We start from the raw sequence: 18429 nt of genomic DNA, 5'->3' as shown, positions 1-18429 counted from the left end.
TAAAGTATCAGTGGACACTGTTAAGGATGTAACCTAGTCTTGGCTTGGCAGTATGTATGTATGTATGTATGTATGTATGTATGTATGTATGTATGCATAAGCCATGATTGTAACAATGTATCTGTTACTTTAAATGCAAGTGAAATGTAATTGGATGCTATTGCTTTAAGCAGCCATAAAAGGAAGTAGGAACTATACTGGTTACTCCTGATTGTTTCTGGTTGTTCCTGTATGTTCTCCTTGCTTGGTATTGGGATTAAATACTGTGTATTGGATGGTGGCTACTCTGTATATTAGTTACGTGTCTACATGGTGAATCGTGAGTTGAGCATCTGTAAATCAACGTGTTGTATCGACATAGACTGTGTATACCCCAAAAATGATATATAGCTGATACAACATTTGTTTCCTATCCGTCCTCTTGTTCAGACCTAGGCTACCTAAGAGTATGAAGCAAATTCCTTGTCCCCATGAAAAAAAACATTTTATTAATTGACTGTGAATTCTGCTCATTCACATCCAGCAGAGTCTTTCAAGGGAGGATTTGCAGTCACAGACCTTTTCTGGCTTGGAGAGTTGACAGGCCGATAACTGCAAAACTTGGCAAGGAGTCTCGGAGAGTCACGAACCAATGAAGTGAATGAATTGTCTCCTGCAAACTCCACTCCCCTTTGGCTCCTCTTTTATTTCCTCATCATCCATCTGTGGCCCGACTCCCAAGTCAACCCGTTCTTTAGCTGTTCCCTTCATCTGGCAACTCTGTGCATGTGCACACTGGGAACAGGCACCTGCTGTTCGTCTCCTTCATGCTGTCTGACTCCAAAGGCAGCTGATAACTGGCATACGGCTCTGGCCCCATCTCTGCCTCTGACACAGAGCCCTCATCAGAGCCTTCCCCACACTCCCGGACTGGCCATTGCTCCTCCCCAACCTCCTCACTGTCCCCGGATCTGCTGCCAGCTATATTTGCCGCTGGCAGGCCACAACAGATCCAACGTTGTTAGATACTTGTTCTAAGGTCCTCTGTTCCGGCGGGAACAGAGCTTTAATCCTATTGGTCGAAGGGTCTGAGAGCTCCCTATAAAAGGGCTGCTGTCAGACTCAACCTTCGCTGGATTGTTCTCACTTGTTGTACTTAATAAAGAGCTGTTGTTACCGTTAAGCCTGTGTGTGCCTATCCACTACCCAATCTAACACTGGCAACGAGGATAGGATTGGAAGGCAATTAGGCAAACCAAAAAGAGCGTAGCAATCGAGCAATCGAGCAAGTACATCCAGCCCGGAGCTCAGCGTGGCTTCGAGCAGCCATTTTTGAGCGGCAAACTCAAAACGCCCTCAGAACACAAAATGGCCATGCATGCCCCACCAACTCTGAGGCTTATTATCCGGGGAGGTCTTATTTTCGGTGAAATAGGTACATATCCAGTCATAGCAGTTTAACTAATACGAGTGGATAGATCCACATTTTATGAATCTTGAAGAAAGAAGGATGCCGTTCAGGCCCCTATAGGCCACCCTGCTTCATTAATGTATGAGTGTCACTAGGACAGGTATTAAACATGATTTCATTCCATTTTTATTTAATAAAAGTGTAAATCAAAATGATTAGCTCTACGACTCCTGCTATACTGCCTCCTTGGGGAGACTGTCGTGGGAAAAGTGGAAAACGCCAGCACTGTTGGTTATACTAGTGGTCAGCAATCTGGGCTTCCAGAGCCACATGTGGTTCTTTTAGCCCTCTGCTGCGGCTCTCTGTTGCTCAAAATATGTGTTACACCCGCCAATGTGCGACACCCGCTGGAATGTGATTTCTTGAGCTTTTCAACTTCCGGGTACCAGGTCAAAGATGGTGAAATCCAAGAAAAGTTTCAGAAGAAAATAGAATGCTTGCTTCAACTACATATATTAGTTTTGTGGCCGCTCAGGAAAAATAGTCAGGCAGTTGTGGATCCCGGTGTTTTCTTTTCTATGGGAAACAGGTCCAAATGGCTCTTTGAGTGTTTAAGATTGCCAACCCCTGGGTTATACAATCCCAAAGGAGTCGAGTCATTGCAATTGTTGAATTAAAGCAAGCAGGCACGTCTGTATTCGGCGCCAGCAGTCTTGACAGTCTTGAGTGATACTGTCTTGAGTGTTGGGATGAATGAATCTCAGAAAATGGTTGCATCGTTTTAAAATATCAAAGTGATGGGGGTTTTTTAGGGAAAAGGGAGCAATTGGTTCCAGCTCACCAGAAATAGGCAATGATCAAATGTAACATTGTGTGTGTGTGTGTGAGAGAGAGAGACAAGGATAAAAAGACTTTACTTATAATTTATATTGATGGTTAACAAAGTCACCGTTTCTTAGGCATCGAAAGCAAAATAAAAACAATAACAATTCCACCGTAGATTCAGGGCCTTGCACCATTCCGTCTTATTTTAGCCTTGCTATGACCATGTTTATTTTTATTTTTTATCCAACCTTTATAATTTTTAGAAATAACTCAAGCCGGTGAATAAATCCAATACTTTGTCAGGTTTCCAAAAGATGCCCTAATTAATTCGAGCCAAGTTTCAAAAGAAATCCAGTCATTTATAAGGAACACTATTTCGGCAATACCCCATTACAGTCAGAACTGATCTCATTTAAATTATGGCTGAACTTTGCCCCGGTTTCTTCCCTTCCCCTCAGACTGTGTCATAAATCACATTCTCCAATGAGGTGCATGCCTCACAAGCCTGCTGTAGTAATCCGAGATCCGATTCTAGCTGAAGGTATGCCTGAAATGCTCTCCCCCCATTTCCTCACCATGGCAACTTATAACAGACATGCTTTATGAGTTGACATACTCCTTCGTCCTTCTGTTTTCCCTACATAACAACAACCCTGTGAAGTGGGTTGGACTGAGAGGGAAGGACTGGCCCAAAGTCACTCACCTGGCTTTCATAGCCAAGACGGAATTAGAACTCACAGCCTCCCAGTTTCTAATCTGGTGCTTTATCTACACTAGAACAAACTGGCTTTTGCTTATACCCACCATATTATGGCACCCTGCATTTTGGTTCTCTCACCAGCTGATCTCAAGATCCAAGCTTTTACAGGTAGTCCTCGATTTATGACCATAAGTTAAAGGTTCTCCTCGCATATATGTGCGAGTCATTCCCAACTCTAAGGGGATCTCCGTTTCAAAGCCAAAGAGCCAGCGCTGTCCGAAGACGTCTCCATGGTCATGTGGCCGGCATGACTGCTAAATGCCAAAGCTGCCCAGAACGCTTTTACTTTCCTACCAAAGGTGGTCCTTATTTTTTTACTTGCATTTTTACATGCTTTCGAACTGCTAGGTTGGCAGAAGCTGGGATAAGTAATGGGAGCTCACTCCGTTATGCGGCGCTAGAGATTCGAACCGCCAAACTACCAACCTTTCTGATCGACAACCTAAGTGTCTTAGCCACTGAGCCACTGTGTCCCTTTATGACCATAACTGACCCCAAAATTTCTGTTGCTAATGGAGACCGTTGTTAAGGGAGTTTTGCCCCATTTTACGACCTTTCTTGCCACAGTTGTTATGTGAATCAGTGCAGTTGTCAGTAGCACGGCTGTTAAATGAATTTCCCCATTGTCTTTGCTTGTCTGACGGTCACAAAAAAGGATCATGTGACCCCAAGACCTTGCAACCGTCATAAATATGAACCTGTTGGCAAGCATCTGTAACCAAGAGGATGTAACCACGGTCGTAAGTGGGGGAAAACAGTCATTGGTCCCTTTATTCAGTGCCGTTTTTAACTTCAAACCATCACTAAACAAATGGTTATAAGTCAAGAACTACAAACAAACTACACCACAAACACGAAACCATCCTTCCAATATCATTTTTTTTTAAAAAAATACAATATACCATCCCCAGAAGCATCAAAAGCACCAGAAACGTTCCCTCATGGCAATTCCTTGTGATCGGAAAGCCGCGCTAAGCGTTGGCACTGATCTTCCAGAATGCCCCGGAAGACTTCATAGCGGTGGTTGAGGTCCTTCCGGCTGTGGATGTGGTGTGTGGTGCCCAGAGCCCCGTGAGAGGACGGAGCACCGTAGAACACCCGCTGGATGCGGGAGTGCACCAGCGCCATGGCACACATCATGCACGGTTCCCGCGTTAAGTACATGTCATAGCCGGTGCAAATGTACGGAAGGCTGTCCTCAAGAGGCGGTGGCGGCCCGGAAGTGTTGTCCGCAGGAAGAAATGTGCAAGCGGGATAATCTTGGAAGCTGTAAGCTCCCCCTCCGTGGCTGTGGGCCACCAAGTCAACGCAGACCATGGCAGCGTGGAGAAGCGGGTTGGAGCCCTCTCTACAGTCGTGACCCACAGCCAGGACTTGGCCAGTGGCGGGGTCCACCACTGTAGCTCCTACGGGCTCCATACCCTGCCTGGCTCCCCGCTGGGCCGCTTGGATGGCCAACTCCATGTAACCCTGCATACGCTCTTTTTCCAGCGGGGAGAACAGGCAGCCTTTCAGCGCTTGGCTGATCCGTTTGTTCTCGTGGAAGGAGACGGGCCAGTGCGACGCTGCTTCCTCATACTGGGGACGGGTCAAAGGCGCGCAAGCCGGCACATGGACCAAGAAAGGTTTCCCCAAGCCACTGAGATCTACTTCGCCGCTGGGAAAGAGTTCAGCGAGAGTCCGCAAGCTGGCTTGCTCTCCGTTGAGGCCTTCAAGGCACAAGATCATCTCCAGTGGGTGGGGGCTGCCTGTGGATAGACAGGCCCGGATACGTTTCAAATGAGGGTAGTCACTCAACGGATAGACAGCTGAGACCTCTTTCATTAGGCGACAGGTCTCTTTCTTATCCAGCACAGGGGCAGCGTAGACGGGCATGAGCCGGACGTCCCGAGATTCCTGCTCCGAAAGTACAGGCCGCACTTCCCAAGCAGAGGCGCCATTGGGCTCCGCTGTCTTCCGTCGCTTGGAATCGGGCTCCATCAGGCATTCTTGTCACATTCTCTGGGGATGAAAGAGATTTGCAGATTAACGGAGTTGGAAGGGTCCTTGTAGTATCTAGTCCAACACCCCCCCCGCCCAAGCAGGAGACCTTACACCACTGATGGCTAATCTTTTTGTTGTTGTGTGCCAAACGTGCACGCATGGGCGTGCCCATAATGCAATGTATGCCCCAGTGGTGGGTTCCGGATCCCGTTCTACCCGATACGGTTGGAACGGCAGCGGCACATGCGTCTTAGCGCCTCCGTGAGCCTCCGCGACGCTCCAGCCGCTCAGCGGTATCTGGTGCTCCAGGCAGGCTCCGGTACGCCCGTACCAGGGCACACTGCCTGCAACCCACCCCTGGCATGCTCCCATGTGCCCTTCCCCCACGCCGACGTGTGACACACACGCCCACTTCCCTTACACCCACTGCATGCACATGCACTACCCCCGTGCTAAGTTTTCGGCCTAGTACAACATTCTGCAGCCTCCTGGGACTAAAAACGGGCCGCGGGGAAAGCATGCCACACATACCTGTGCCCTATTTTGGGCCTGGTAGGCCTCTCTGCAGCCTGTTGGGACCAAAAATGGGCCGCGGGGGCAGGGGGGTGGCATTCCTCCGTACTCCCCCATGCATGTGCGCCTGACACCCCCACTCATGCAAGCACATGAGTGCCCTGTGCATAAGTGGCAGAGATCCAAAAATCAACTGGTCGCAGGAAGCACATATGCATGCACAGTGGAGCTGAGCTGGGGCAACGGCTCACATGCCCACAGAGAGGGCTCTGTGTGCCACCTGTGGCACGCGTGCCATAGGTTCGCCATCACGGTTATAGGTCATATTGTCCAACCCCCCTCCACCCAAGCAGGAGACCCTACACCACTGTTTCTCAACCTTGGTGACTTTAGGTCCTGTGGACTTCAACTCCCAGAATCCCCCAGCCAGCACAGGTGGGTGGAGAATTCTGGGAGTTGAAGTTCACAGGACTTACAGTCACCAAGATTGAGAAATACTGCCCTACACATTTTCTGACAGATGGCAGTTCAGTCTCTTCTTGAAAGCCTCAAGTGATGAAGCTCCCACAACTTCTATTCCATCGGTCGATTGTTCTCACTGTCAGAATAATTTCTCATTTCCAGGTTGAATCTCTCCTTGATCAGTTTCCATCCATCATTCCTTGTCCGGCCTTCGGGTGCCTTGGAAAATAGCTTGACCCCCCTCCTCTCTGTGGCAGCCCCTCAAATATTGGAACAATGAGTCAATCCAAAATTAAATGCAGGATGATTGTTAAAAGCACTAATCATTCACCTGCCCTCCCATCTTCTCCTTCCTTCACAAAACGTTCAAAGAGAGGGAAAAAATCCAAACATGATTCGTTTTAAAGAAACAAGTCAAGGCCTTGTCCGCAGCTCACAACTGGCTGTACTGAACTTCAAATCTGGTTCCAGGATGTGTGGCTAAGACAAAAATGCAAACACCGTTTGATTTTATTTTTTTAAAGTATTTATTGTTTGCTTCATTTGCCATCCAGCTCACCGTGAGGCTGAATTACATTTTAAAATTTAAAACCATGATTCCCTCACCCCCCCACCCCAAGATCATGGGGCAGCTCCAGAAAGCTGCCATGTAATCCCAGGAGAAAGATGGAGCTGTTTTAAAGAGTTGCAAAGGGGAGCCTATTTAACATATATGCAGAGCACACCATGAGAAAGGTGTAGATGTACCAAAAATTGGAATTAAGATTGCCAGGAGAAATATCAACAATCTAAGACATGCAGATGATACCACTCTAATGGCAGAGAAACTAAGGAGCCTTTTGATGCGGTTGAAGGAGCGTGCTAAAGTTGGCATGAAACTCAACATTAAGAAAACTAAGATCATGGCATCCGGCCCTCTCAATTCCTGGCCAATAGATGGGGAAGAAATGGAAGTAGTGACAGCTTTTATTTTCTTGGGCTCCAAAATCACCGTAGATGGGGACTGCAGCCAAGAAACTAAAAGACGCTTGCTCCTGGGGAGGAAAGCTATGGCAAATCTAGACAGCAGACTAAAAAGCAGAGACACCAACCCTGCCAATAAAAATGTGCATAGTCAATTGTTTGGTTTTCCCAGTTGAAATGGATGGCTGTGAAAGTTGGAGCATAAGAAAGGCTGAGCGCCAAAGAATGGAGGCCTTTGAAACTGCAAGGCCATCAAACCAGTCAGTCCTAGATGAGATTAATCCTGGCTGCTCTTTAGAAGGCCAGATCCTGAAGATGAAACTCAAATTCTTTGGCCACCTAATGAGAAGGAAGGACTCCCTGGAGAAGAATGTAATGCTGGGAAAGATGGAGGGCAAGAGAAGAAGGGAACGACAGAGAATGAGGTGGCTGGATGGAGTCACTGAAGTAGTAGGTGTGAGCTTAAATGGACTCCAGGGGATGGTAGAGGAAGGAAGGCCTGGAGGAACGTGGTCCATGGAGTCGCAATGGGTTGGACATGACTTCACCACTAACAACAACAAAAGGAGAACGTGCACTGCAAACCAGTTTTCCCCATTCATTCCCAAACATTTCACAACTCGAAAAGCACACAGAACCCTCAATGTTGTGAACATTCCAGTTGTGACACAATAGCCTTCCAGCTCCTTGGGTACTTTAACTGACAATTCCAAGAACAAGAGCGTTTTTTTAAAAAAAAATTATATTGTTTTTAAAGGGGGAAATAGAAAAGGCCACCCTTAAAAGAGCCACCCGTATTATTTATTTATTTTACACGGCACAAAGGTTAAGAATAATCTCTAGTGGCTCTTGCTCAGCTTTTGCTTTATACGCCCTGCTTTCAATGGGAGAGTCTGGAGGAGAGGACGGCGGGGGAGGCGCTCTGCACAAGCTCAGGGACTACATTTTTCATCACGTGCTTCCGCTGGAAATAATAAGGCACCCTTAAAAATATTACTATTATTGGCTGTTAAATAAAACAATGCATATAGTAATTTCCCTTCCTCCAATTTGCAAAAGGCCTTGTACATAACCGCCGCCGCCCCCCACCTCCCAAAAAAATCCCGGAATCCCACTTTTTTTCGCACCACGTGATTGGGGGGGAAAAATCTCACCTCCTTTCGAATTCTGCAAATTTTCCCCGCGAAGAAGCCCCGCCTTCCGACTCTCCGCCGCTCCTGTCCTAGCTCTGATTGGCCAGGGAAGTTCTACGGCTCTCCAAGAAGAGGGCGGTGATTGGCTAGCAGGCTCCAGTCTTCCATTCCCATCCTCCCTTTCTTTGGACGGCCGATGACGAGAGATAATGATCCTCCTAGAGCGGCCCCACCTTCACACTCGAACAATAGAAAAGACGACCAGCGTGCCGGAAAGAACTGTCAACGACCTGAATACGGATGCGGAAGTGAGCGGGTTCCGGAGCTGGGACATGGAGTTCGGACAGCAGCCGGTGTGGCGCAGCCTGGGGCTGCTTGGCCGAAGGGCGGACGGTCCCGGACTCGGTCCGGCCAACTGTGAGAAGAGGCTGCTGTGGGCCGCTTCGTTGCTCTGCGTCTTGCTGGATCTACAGTTGCCAGGTAACCATAGTAACTGGAGACCACCTCCGTTTCCTTTTTGACCTTAGCAACCGAGCTTCCACTGGCCCCGCCCCTTGTTCCCACAGTCGTTTCCTGTCAATCTTTTTTGTTCCCAATACCCCTTTGCCTTGACAAGCTCCGAGAGGCCCTCCCCTCAGGCAACGTGATTGGCTGGCTTCGCCTGTGCTTTCCCCCCAACCCTCTTCTCTGGGTTTCTTCCATTTAAACCTTAGCATGTTCCTAGTCCTCAATGATCTCTCTGTCTGAGGGGATTGACCTCTGTTAATCTATTCGTTCTATATAAGTAGCCCTTGACTTACCACAGTTCATTTTGTGACTGTTCAAAGCTACAACGGTACTAAAAAAAGAGACTTATGACCATTTTTCACCCTTACGACCGTTGCCATATCCCCTTGGCCAGATGATCAAAATTCAGAACAGTTGGCAACAGACTCATATTTATGACCATTGCAGTGTCCCGGGGTCCGTTATAACCTTGAGACAAGTAAAGTCAATGGGGAAATCAGATTCACTTAACCGTCTTACTAACTTTAACAACTGCAGTGATTCACTTAAAAGCTGTAGCAAGAAATGTCATGAAATGGGGCAAAACTCACTTAGCAAATGTTTCGCTTAGAAAAAAAAATAGTCATAAGTCAAGGTTTATTTATTTAAAAACCCAGGACAGGAGAAAAATAAAGAAATGTTCACTAAACTGAGCTGTACAAAGTTACAACTTATACCCATCAAAACCTAGGCCATGGGGTATAAGAGGAACTACCCTTGGTAGAGGTATACCAAGCAGGTAACCGTTTTACAATAAAAAACAGGAAAGATTTATAACTATACAGCTAATTTAGTAAGGTAAAGTTAAATAGAAAAGTTTGAATTAGAAACGTGATCTAAAGTTTCAGTGGACCTCTAGGTAGTAGAGTATAGAGAGGTAGAATAGAATAGAATGGAATAGAAATACAATACAATACTTTATTATCACTTTGTTCACTTATTGGCATACATTAAAAATGAAATTTTGTTGGATACAGCTTTTAAAGGGTCACCACCTCCAATTTTACACTACATAAACATGACAAGATGATAGATGATAGATAGATAGATAGATAGATAGATAGATAGATAGATGATAGATAGATAGATAGATAGATAGATGATAGATAGATAGATAGATAGATGATAGATAGTTAGATGATAGATAGATGATAGATAGATAGATAGATGATAGATAGATAGATAGATAGATAGATAGATGATAGATAGATAGATGATAGATAGATAGATAGATAGATAGATAGATAGATAGATGATAGAGAGAGAGAGAGAAAGAGAGAGAAAGAAAGAAAGAAAGAAAGAAAGAAAGAAGAAAGAAAGAAAGAAAGAAAGAAAGAAAGAAAGAAAGAAAGAAAGAAAGAAAGAAAGAAAGAAAGAAAGAAGGTTCTGGAGCAAATGCAGGAAAACATAATATCTAAGGAACAAATGGTGTGAAAAGTGTGTTTACATTACAATATATACAATAGGATTTGGGCACATTTGAGTACTATTTCCTAGCCTTTCAAATCTTGCTCATTTAATCAAAGAAGGACAGGAGCTCTATGGTTCTCATGAAAGAGCAGCAATCTGCAAACTCAAAAGTCAGTGTTTTTTTCACTCTTTTATTAGCATCCCTCCGAAATCCTTATGGCCCTGACCTCACTAATTAATTAATTAATTAAGCCATGTTCTTTCAAAAGGTACTGGGGCAGGACAGTGTGCAAATCTAATATAGTAATGATATATATGTTAAGCCTGCTTGTGTCCCTAATGTGGCTGTTTTTATTCTCGTATTTTAATAATTGGTTTCTACTACCGGTGAGCCATCCAGAGTCATTTTCAAAGGAAAAGGATTCCTCAGGGAGGGAGGGAGGGAGGGAGGGAGGAAGGAAATTAGTGAGGTACCATCTTTGGTGTTTGCAAAAGAATTTGTTGTATCACCAGCTTGCTAAGAATGCATCAAGGATCTAGGTCAGAGTTTCTCAGCCATTTTTAAGTTGTGTGGACTTCAATTCCCAGAATTCCCCAGCCAACATGTGAAGACTTCAACTCCCAGAATTCCCTTGCCAAGATGTAAGGACTTCAACTCCCAGAGTTCCACAGCCAGCATGTGAGGACTTCTGCCTCCAGAAGTTGTGAATGCCCCAACACTGGAAGTCTTTAAGAAGATGTTGGATAGCCATTTGTCTGAAATGGTTTAGGGTTTCCTGCCTAGGCAGGGGGTTGGACTAGAAGACCTCCAAGGTCCCTTCCAACTCTGCTATTGTATTTGTATATTGTATTGCATTTGCACTTCTACTTCAGCTCCCAGAATTCCCCAGTCAGCATGTGAAGCCTTTAACTCCCAGAGTTCCCCAGCCAGCATTTGAAGCCTTTAACTCCCAGAGTTCCCCAGTCAGCATGTGAGGACTTTAACTCCCAGAGTTCCCCAGTCAGCATGTGAAGCCTTTAACTCCCAGAGTTCCCCAGTCAGCATGTGAAGCCTTTAACTCCCAGAGTTCCCCAGTCAGCATGTGAAGCCTTTAACTCCCAGAGTTCCCCAGTCAGCATGTGAAGCCTTTAACTCCCAGAGTTCCCCAGCCAGAATGTGAAGCCTTTAACTCCCAGAGTTCCCCAGCCAGCATGTGAGGACTTTAACTCCCAGAGTTCCCCAGTCAGCATGTGAAGCCTTTAACTCCCAGAGTTCCCCAGCCAGCATTTGAAGCCTTTAACTCCCAGAGTTCCCCAGTCAGCATGTGAGGACTTTAACTCCCAGAGTTCCCCAGTCAGCATGTGAAGCCTTTAACTCCCAGAGTTCCCCAGTCAGCATGTGAAGCCTTTAACTCCCAGAGTTCCCCAGTCAGCATGTGAAGCCTTTAACTCCCAGAGTTCCCCAGCCAGAATGTGAAGCCTTTAACTCCCAGAGTTCCCCAGCCAGCATGTGAGGACTTTAACTCCCAGAGTTCCCCAGTCAGCATGTGAGGACTTCAACTCCCAGAGTTCCCCAGTCAGCATGTGAAGCCTTTAACTCCCAGAGTTCCCCAGCCAGCATTTGAAGCCTTTAACTCCCAGAGTTCCCCAGTCAGCATGTGAGGACTTTAACTCCCAGAGTTCCCCAGTCAGCATGTGAAGCCTTTAACTCCCAGAGTTCCCCAGTCAGCATGTGAAGCCTTTAACTCCCAGAGTTCCCCAGTCAGCATGTGAAGCCTTTAACTCCCAGAGTTCCCCAGCCAGCATTTGAAGCCTTTAACTCCCAGAGTTCCCCAGTCAGCATGTGAGGACTTTAACTCCCAGAGTTCCCCAGTCAGCATGTGAAGCCTTTAACTCCCAGAGTTCCCCAGTCAGCATGTGAAGCCTTTAACTCCCAGAGTTCCCCAGGCAGCATGTGAAGCCTTTAACTCCCAGAGTTCCCCAGTCAGCATGTGAGGACTTTAACTCCCAGAGTTCCCCAGTCAGCATGTGAAGCCCTTAACTCCCAGAGTTCCCCAGGCAGCATGTGAAGCCTTTAACTCCCAGAGTTCCCCAGTCAGCATGTGAAGCCTTTAACTCCCAGAGTTCCCCAGTCAGCATGTGAGGACTTCAACTCCCAGAGTTCCCCAGCCAGCATTTGAAGACTTTAACTCCCAGAGTTCCCCAGTCAGCATTTGAAGACTTTAACTCCCAGAGTTCCCCAGTCAGCATGTGAAGCCTTTAACTCCCAGAGTTCCCCAGTCAGCATGTGAAGCCCTTAACTCCCAGAGTTCCCCAGTCAGCATGTGAAGCCCTTAACTCCCAGAGTTCCCCAGTCAGCATGTGAGGACTTTAACTCCCAGAGTTCCCCAGTCAGCATGTGAAGCCTTTAACTCCCAGAGTTCCCCAGTCAGCATGTGAAGCCCTTAACTCCCAGAGTTCCCCAGTCAGCATGTGAGGACTTTAACTCCCAGAGTTCCCCAGGCAGCATGTGAAGCCTTTAACTCCCAGAGTTCCCCAGTCAGCATGTGAAGCCTTTAACTCCCAGAGTTCCCCAGCCAGCATTTGAAGCCTTTAACTCCCAGAGTTCCCCAGTCAGCACGTGAAGCCTTTAACTCCCAGAGTTCCCCAGCCAGCATTTGAAGCCTTTAACTCCCAGAGTTCCCCAGTCAGCATGTGAGGACTTTAACTCCCAGAGTTCCCCAGTCAGCATGTGAAGCCTTTAACTCCCAGAGTTCCCCAGTCAGCATGTGAAGCCTTTAACTCCCAGAGTTCCCCAGTCAGCATGTGAAGCCTTTAACTCCCAGAGTTCCCCAGGCAGCATGTGAAGCCTTTAACTCCCAGAGTTCCCCAGTCAGCATGTGAGGACTTTAACTCCCAGAGTTCCCCAGTCAGCATGTGAAGCCCTTAACTCCCAGAGTTCCCCAGGCAGCATGTGAAGCCTTTAACTCCCAGAGTTCCCCAGTCAGCATGTGAAGCCTTTAACTCCCAGAGTTCCCCAGTCAGCATGTGAAGCCTTTAACTCCCAGAGTTCCCCAGTCAGCATTTGAAGCCTTTAACTCCCAGAGTTCCCCAGTCAGCATGTGAGGACTTTAACTCCCAGAGTTCCCCAGTCAGCATGTGAAGCCTTTAACTCCCAGAGTTCCCCAGTCAGCATGTGAAGCCTTTAACTCCCAGAGTTCCCCAGTCAGCATGTGAAGCCTTTAACTCCCAGAGTTCCCCAGCCAGCATTTGAAGCCTTTAACTCCCAGAGTTCCCCAGTCAGCATGTGAAGCCTTTAACTCCCAGAGTTCCCCAGTCAGCATGTGAAGCCCTTAACTCCCAGAGTTCCCCAGTCAGCATGTGAAGCCTTTAACTCCCAGAGTTCCCCAGTCAGCATGTGAAGCCTTTAACTCCCAGAGTTCCCCAGTCAGCATGTGAAGCCCTTAACTCCCAGAGTTCCCCAGTCAGCATGTGAAGCCCTTAACTCCCAGAGTTCCCCAGTCAGCATGTGAGGACTTTAACTCCCAGAGTTCCCCAGTCAGCATGTGAAGCCTTTAACTCCCAGAGTTCCCCAGTCAGCATGTGAAGCCCTTAACTCCCAGAGTTCCCCAGTCAGCATGTGAGGACTTTAACTCCCAGAGTTCCCCAGGCAGCATGTGAAGCCTTTAACTCCCAGAGTTCCCCAGTCAGCATGTGAAGCCTTTAACTCCCAGAGTTCCCCAGCCAGCATTTGAAGCCTTTAACTCCCAGAGTTCCCCAGTCAGCACGTGAAGCCTTTAACTCCCAGAGTTCCCCAGCCAGCATTTGAAGCCTTTAACTCCCAGAGTTCCCCAGTCAGCATGTGAGGACTTTAACTCCCAGAGTTCCCCAGTCAGCATGTGAAGCCTTTAACTCCCAGAGTTCCCCAGTCAGCATGTGAAGCCTTTAACTCCCAGAGTTCCCCAGTCAGCATGTGAAGCCTTTAACTCCCAGAGTTCCCCAGGCAGCATGTGAAGCCTTTAACTCCCAGAGTTCCCCAGTCAGCATGTGAGGACTTTAACTCCCAGAGTTCCCCAGTCAGCATGTGAAGCCCTTAACTCCCAGAGTTCCCCAGGCAGCATGTGAAGCCTTTAACTCCCAGAGTTCCCCAGTCAGCATGTGAAGCCTTTAACTCCCAGAGTTCCCCAGTCAGCATGTGAAGCCTTTAACTCCCAGAGTTCCCCAGTCAGCATTTGAAGCCTTTAACTCCCAGAGTTCCCCAGTCAGCATGTGAGGACTTTAACTCCCAGAGTTCCCCAGTCAGCATGTGAAGCCTTTAACTCCCAGAGTTCCCCAGTCAGCATGTGAAGCCTTTAACTCCCAGAGTTCCCCAGTCAGCATGTGAAGCCTTTAACTCCCAGAGTTCCCCAGCCAGCATTTGAAGCCTTTAACTCCCAGAGTTCCCCAGTCAGCATGTGAAGCCTTTAACTCCCAGAGTTCCCCAGTCAGCATGTGAAGCCCTTAACTCCCAGAGTTCCCCAGTCAGCATGTGAAGCCTTTAACTCCCAGAGTTCCCCAGTCAGCATGTGAAGCCTTTAACTCCCAGAGTTCCCCAGTCAGCATGTGAAGCCTTTAACTCCCAGAGTTCCCCAGTCAGCATGTGAAGCCTTTAACTCCCAGAGTTCCCCAGTCAGCATGTGAAGCCCTTAACTCTCAGAGTTCCCCAGTCAGCATGTGAAGCCTTTAACTCCCAGAGTTCCCCAGTCAGCATGTGAAGCCCTTAACTCCCAGAGTTCCCCAGTCAGCATGTGAGGACTTTAACTCCCAGAGTTCCCCAGTCAGCATGTGAAGCCTTTAACTCCCAGAGTTCCCCAGTCAGCATGTGAAGCCTTTAACTCCCAGAGTTCCCCAGTCAGCATGTGAAGCCTGTAACTCCCAGAGTTCTCCAGCCAGCATTTGAAGCCTTTAACTCCCAGAGTTCCCCAGTCAGCATGTGAGGACTTTAACTCCCAGAGTTCCCCAGTCAGCATGTGAAGCCTTTAACTCCCAGAGTTCCCCAGTCAGCATGTGAAGCCTTTAACTCCCAGAGTTCCCCAGTCAGCATGTGAAGCCTTTAACTCCCAGAGTTCCCCAGTCAGCATGTGAAGCCCTTAACTCCCAGAGTTCCCCAGTCAGCATGTGAAGCCCTTAACTCCCAGAGTTCCCCAGTCAGCATGTGAGGACTTTAACTCCCAGAGTTCCCCAGCCAGCATGTGAGGACTTTAACTCCCAGAGTTCCCCAGTCAGCATGTGAAGCCTTCAACTCCCAGAGTTCCCCAGTCAGCATGTGAAGCCCTTAACTCCCAGAGTTCCCCAGTCAGCATGTGAAGCCTTTAACTCCCAGAGTTCCCCAGCCAGCATGTGAGGACTTTAACTCCCAGAGTTCCCCAGTCAGCATTTGAAGCCTTTAACTCCCAGAGTTCCCCAGTCAGCATGTGAAGCCTTTAACTCCCAGAGTTCCCCAGTCAGCATTTGAAGCCTTTAACTCCCAGAGTTCCCCAGTCAGCATGTGAGGACTTTAACTCCCAGAGTTCCCCAGTCAGCATGTGAAGCCTTTAACTCCCAGAGTTCCCCAGTCAGCATGTGAAGCCTTTAACTCCCAGAGTTCCCCAGTCAGCATGTGAAGCCTTTAACTCCCAGAGTTCCCCAGCCAGCATTTGAAGCCTTTAACTCCCAGAGTTCCCCAGTCAGCATGTGAAGCCTTTAACTCCCAGAGTTCCCCAGTCAGCATGTGAAGCCCTTAACTCCCAGAGTTCCCCAGTCAGCATGTGAAGCCTTTAACTCCCAGAGTTCCCCAGTCAGCATGTGAAGCCTTTAACTCCCAGAGTTCCCCAGTCAGCATGTGAAGCCTTTAACTCCCAGAGTTCCCCAGTCAGCATGTGAAGCCTTTAACTCCCAGAGTTCCCCAGTCAGCATGTGAAGCCCTTAACTCTCAGAGTTCCCCAGTCAGCATGTGAAGCCTTTAACTCCCAGAGTTCCCCAGTCAGCATGTGAAGCCCTTAACTCCCAGAGTTCCCCAGTCAGCATGTGAGGACTTTAACTCCCAGAGTTCCCCAGTCAGCATGTGAAGCCTTTAACTCCCAGAGTTCCCCAGTCAGCATGTGAAGCCTTTAACTCCCAGAGTTCCCCAGTCAGCATGTGAAGCCTGTAACTCCCAGAGTTCTCCAGCCAGCATTTGAAGCCTTTAACTCCCAGAGTTCCCCAGTCAGCATGTGAGGACTTTAACTCCCAGAGTTCCCCAGTCAGCATGTGAAGCCTTTAACTCCCAGAGTTCCCCAGTCAGCATGTGAAGCCTTTAACTCCCAGAGTTCCCCAGTCAGCATGTGAAGCCTTTAACTCCCAGAGTTCCCCAGTCAGCATGTGAAGCCCTTAACTCCCAGAGTTCCCCAGTCAGCATGTGAAGCCCTTAACTCCCAGAGTTCCCCAGTCAGCATGTGAGGACTTTAACTCCCAGAGTTCCCCAGCCAGCATGTGAGGACTTTAACTCCCAGAGTTCCCCAGTCAGCATGTGAAGCCTTCAACTCCCAGAGTTCCCCAGTCAGCATGTGAAGCCCTTAACTCCCAGAGTTCCCCAGTCAGCATGTGAAGCCTTTAACTCCCAGAGTTCCCCAGCCAGCATGTGAGGACTTTAACTCCCAGAGTTCCCCAGTCAGCATTTGAAGCCTTTAACTCCCAGAGTTCCCCAGTCAGCATGTGAAGCCTTTAACTCCCAGAGTTCCCCAGCCAGCATGTGAAGCCTTTAACTCCCAGAGTTCCCCAGTCAGCATGTGAGGACTTTAACTCCCAGAGTTCCCCAGTCAGCATGTGAAGCCTTTAACTCCCAGAGTTCCCCAGCCAGCATGTGAAGCCTTTAACTCCCAGAGTTCCCCAGGCAGCATGTGAAGCCTTTAACTCCCAGAGTTCCCCAGCCAGCATGTGAGGACTTTAACTCCCAGAGTTCCCCAGTCAGCATGTGAAGCCTTTAACTCCCAGAGTTCCCCAGTCAGCATGTGAAGCCTTTAACTCCCAGAGTTCCCCAGGCAGCATGTGAAGCCTTTAACTCCCAGAGTTCCTCAGCCAGCATGTGAAGCCTTTAACTCCCAGAGTTCCCCAGCCAGCATGTGAGGACTTTAACTCCCAGAGTTCCCCAGTCAGCATGTGAAGCCCTTAACTCCCAGAGTTCCCCAGTCAGCATGTGAAGCCTTTAACTCCCAGAGTTCCCCAGCCAGCATGTGAAGCCTTTAACTCCCAGAGTTCCCCAGCCAGCATGTGAAGCCTTTAACTCCCAGAGTTCCCCAGTCAGCATGTGAAGCCTTTAACTCCCAGAGTTCCCCAGTCAGCATGTGAAGCCTTTAACTCCCAGAGTTCCCCAGTCAGCATGTGAAGCCTTTAACTCCCAGAGTTCCCCAGCCAGCATGTGAGGACTTTAACTCCCAGAGTTCCCCAGTCAGCATGTGAGGACTTTAACTCCCAGAGTTCCCCAGTCAGCATGTGAAGCCTTCAACTCCCAGAGTTCCCCAGTCAGCATGTGAAGCCCTTAACTCCCAGAGTTCCCCAGTCAGCATGTGAAGCCTTTAACTCCCAGAGTTCCCCAGCCAGCATGTGAGGACTTTAACTCCCAGAGTTCCCCAGGCAGCATTTGAAGCCTTTAACTCCCAGAGTTCCCCAGTCAGCATGTGAAGCCTTTAACTCCCAGAGTTCCCCAGCCAGCATGTGAAGCCTTTAACTCCCAGAGTTCCCCAGTCAGCATGTGAGGACTTTAACTCCCAGAGTTCCCCAGTCAGCATGTGAAGCCTTTAACTCCCAGAGTTCCCCAGCCAGCATGTGAAGCCTTTAACTCCCAGAGTTCCCCAGGCAGCATGTGAAGCCTTTAACTCCCAGAGTTCCCCAGCCAGCATGTGAGGACTTTAACTCCCAGAGTTCCCCAGTCAGCATGTGAAGCCTTTAACTCCCAGAGTTCCCCAGGCAGCATGTGAAGCCTTTAACTCCCAGAGTTCCCCAGCCAGCATGTGAAGCCTTTAACTCCCAGAGTTCCCCAGCCAGCATGTGAGGACTTTAACTCCCAGAGTTCCCCAGCCAGCATGTGAGGACTTTAACTCCCAGAGTTCCCCAGTCAGCATGTGAAGCCCTTAACTCCCAGAGTTCCCCAGTCAGCATGTGAAGCCTTTAACTCCCAGAGTTCCCCAGCCAGCATGTGAAGCCTTTAACTCCCAGAGTTCCCCAGCCAGCATGTGAAGCCTTTAACTCCCAGAGTTCCCCAGTCAGCATGTGAAGCCTTTAACTCCCAGAGTTCCCCAGTCAGCATGTGAAGCCTTTAACTCCCAGAGTTCCCCAGTCAGCATGTGAAGCCCTTAACTCCCAGAGTTCCCCAGTCAGCATGTGAGGACTTTAACTCCCAGAGTTCCCCAGGCAGCATTTGAAGCCTTTAACTCCCAGAGTTCCCCAGTCAGCATGTGAGGACTTTAACTCCCAGAGTTCCCCAGTCAGCA

At 48.4% G+C, this 18429-nt stretch overlaps 2 protein-coding genes across 2 annotated transcripts in view; one reads left to right on the top strand and one right to left on the bottom strand.

The window, feature by feature from the left end:
* Window positions 1-2606: 2606 nt before the first annotated feature.
* On the bottom strand, window positions 2607-8189 carry ADAT3 (adenosine deaminase tRNA specific 3). Its single transcript, XM_081933177.1, has 2 exons — window positions 8051-8189; window positions 2607-4976 (listed from the first exon to the last, which is right to left on the bottom strand). The coding sequence occupies exon 2, from the start codon at window positions 4953-4955 to the stop codon at window positions 3915-3917; it is 1041 nt and encodes a 346-aa protein (XP_081789303.1). The 5' UTR covers window positions 4956-4976; window positions 8051-8189; the 3' UTR covers window positions 2607-3914.
* A 4-nt stretch (window positions 8190-8193) lies between these two features.
* LOC309381874 (dnaJ homolog subfamily C member 3-like) overlaps window positions 8194-18429 on the top strand; it is a 35458-nt gene continuing 25222 nt past the window's right edge. Inside the window, exon 1 of the mRNA XM_081933176.1 lies at window positions 8194-8509. Within this exon, the coding sequence (XP_081789302.1) occupies window positions 8239-8509 (271 nt within the window). The 5' untranslated portion in view covers window positions 8194-8238. The remainder of the gene's footprint in view (window positions 8510-18429) is intronic.

Source organism: Natrix helvetica (assembly GCF_964273705.1).
Source record: "Natrix helvetica genome assembly, chromosome: Z".
NCBI lineage: Eukaryota > Metazoa > Chordata > Lepidosauria > Squamata > Natricidae > Natrix > Natrix helvetica.
This window is presented reverse-complemented; position numbering and strand designations above follow the sequence as displayed.

Coding starts and splice junctions, on each gene's coding strand:
- ADAT3 (XM_081933177.1), bottom strand. CDS start 4,955: ATGGAGCCCGATTCCAAGCGACGGAAGACAGCGGAGCCCAATGGCGCC.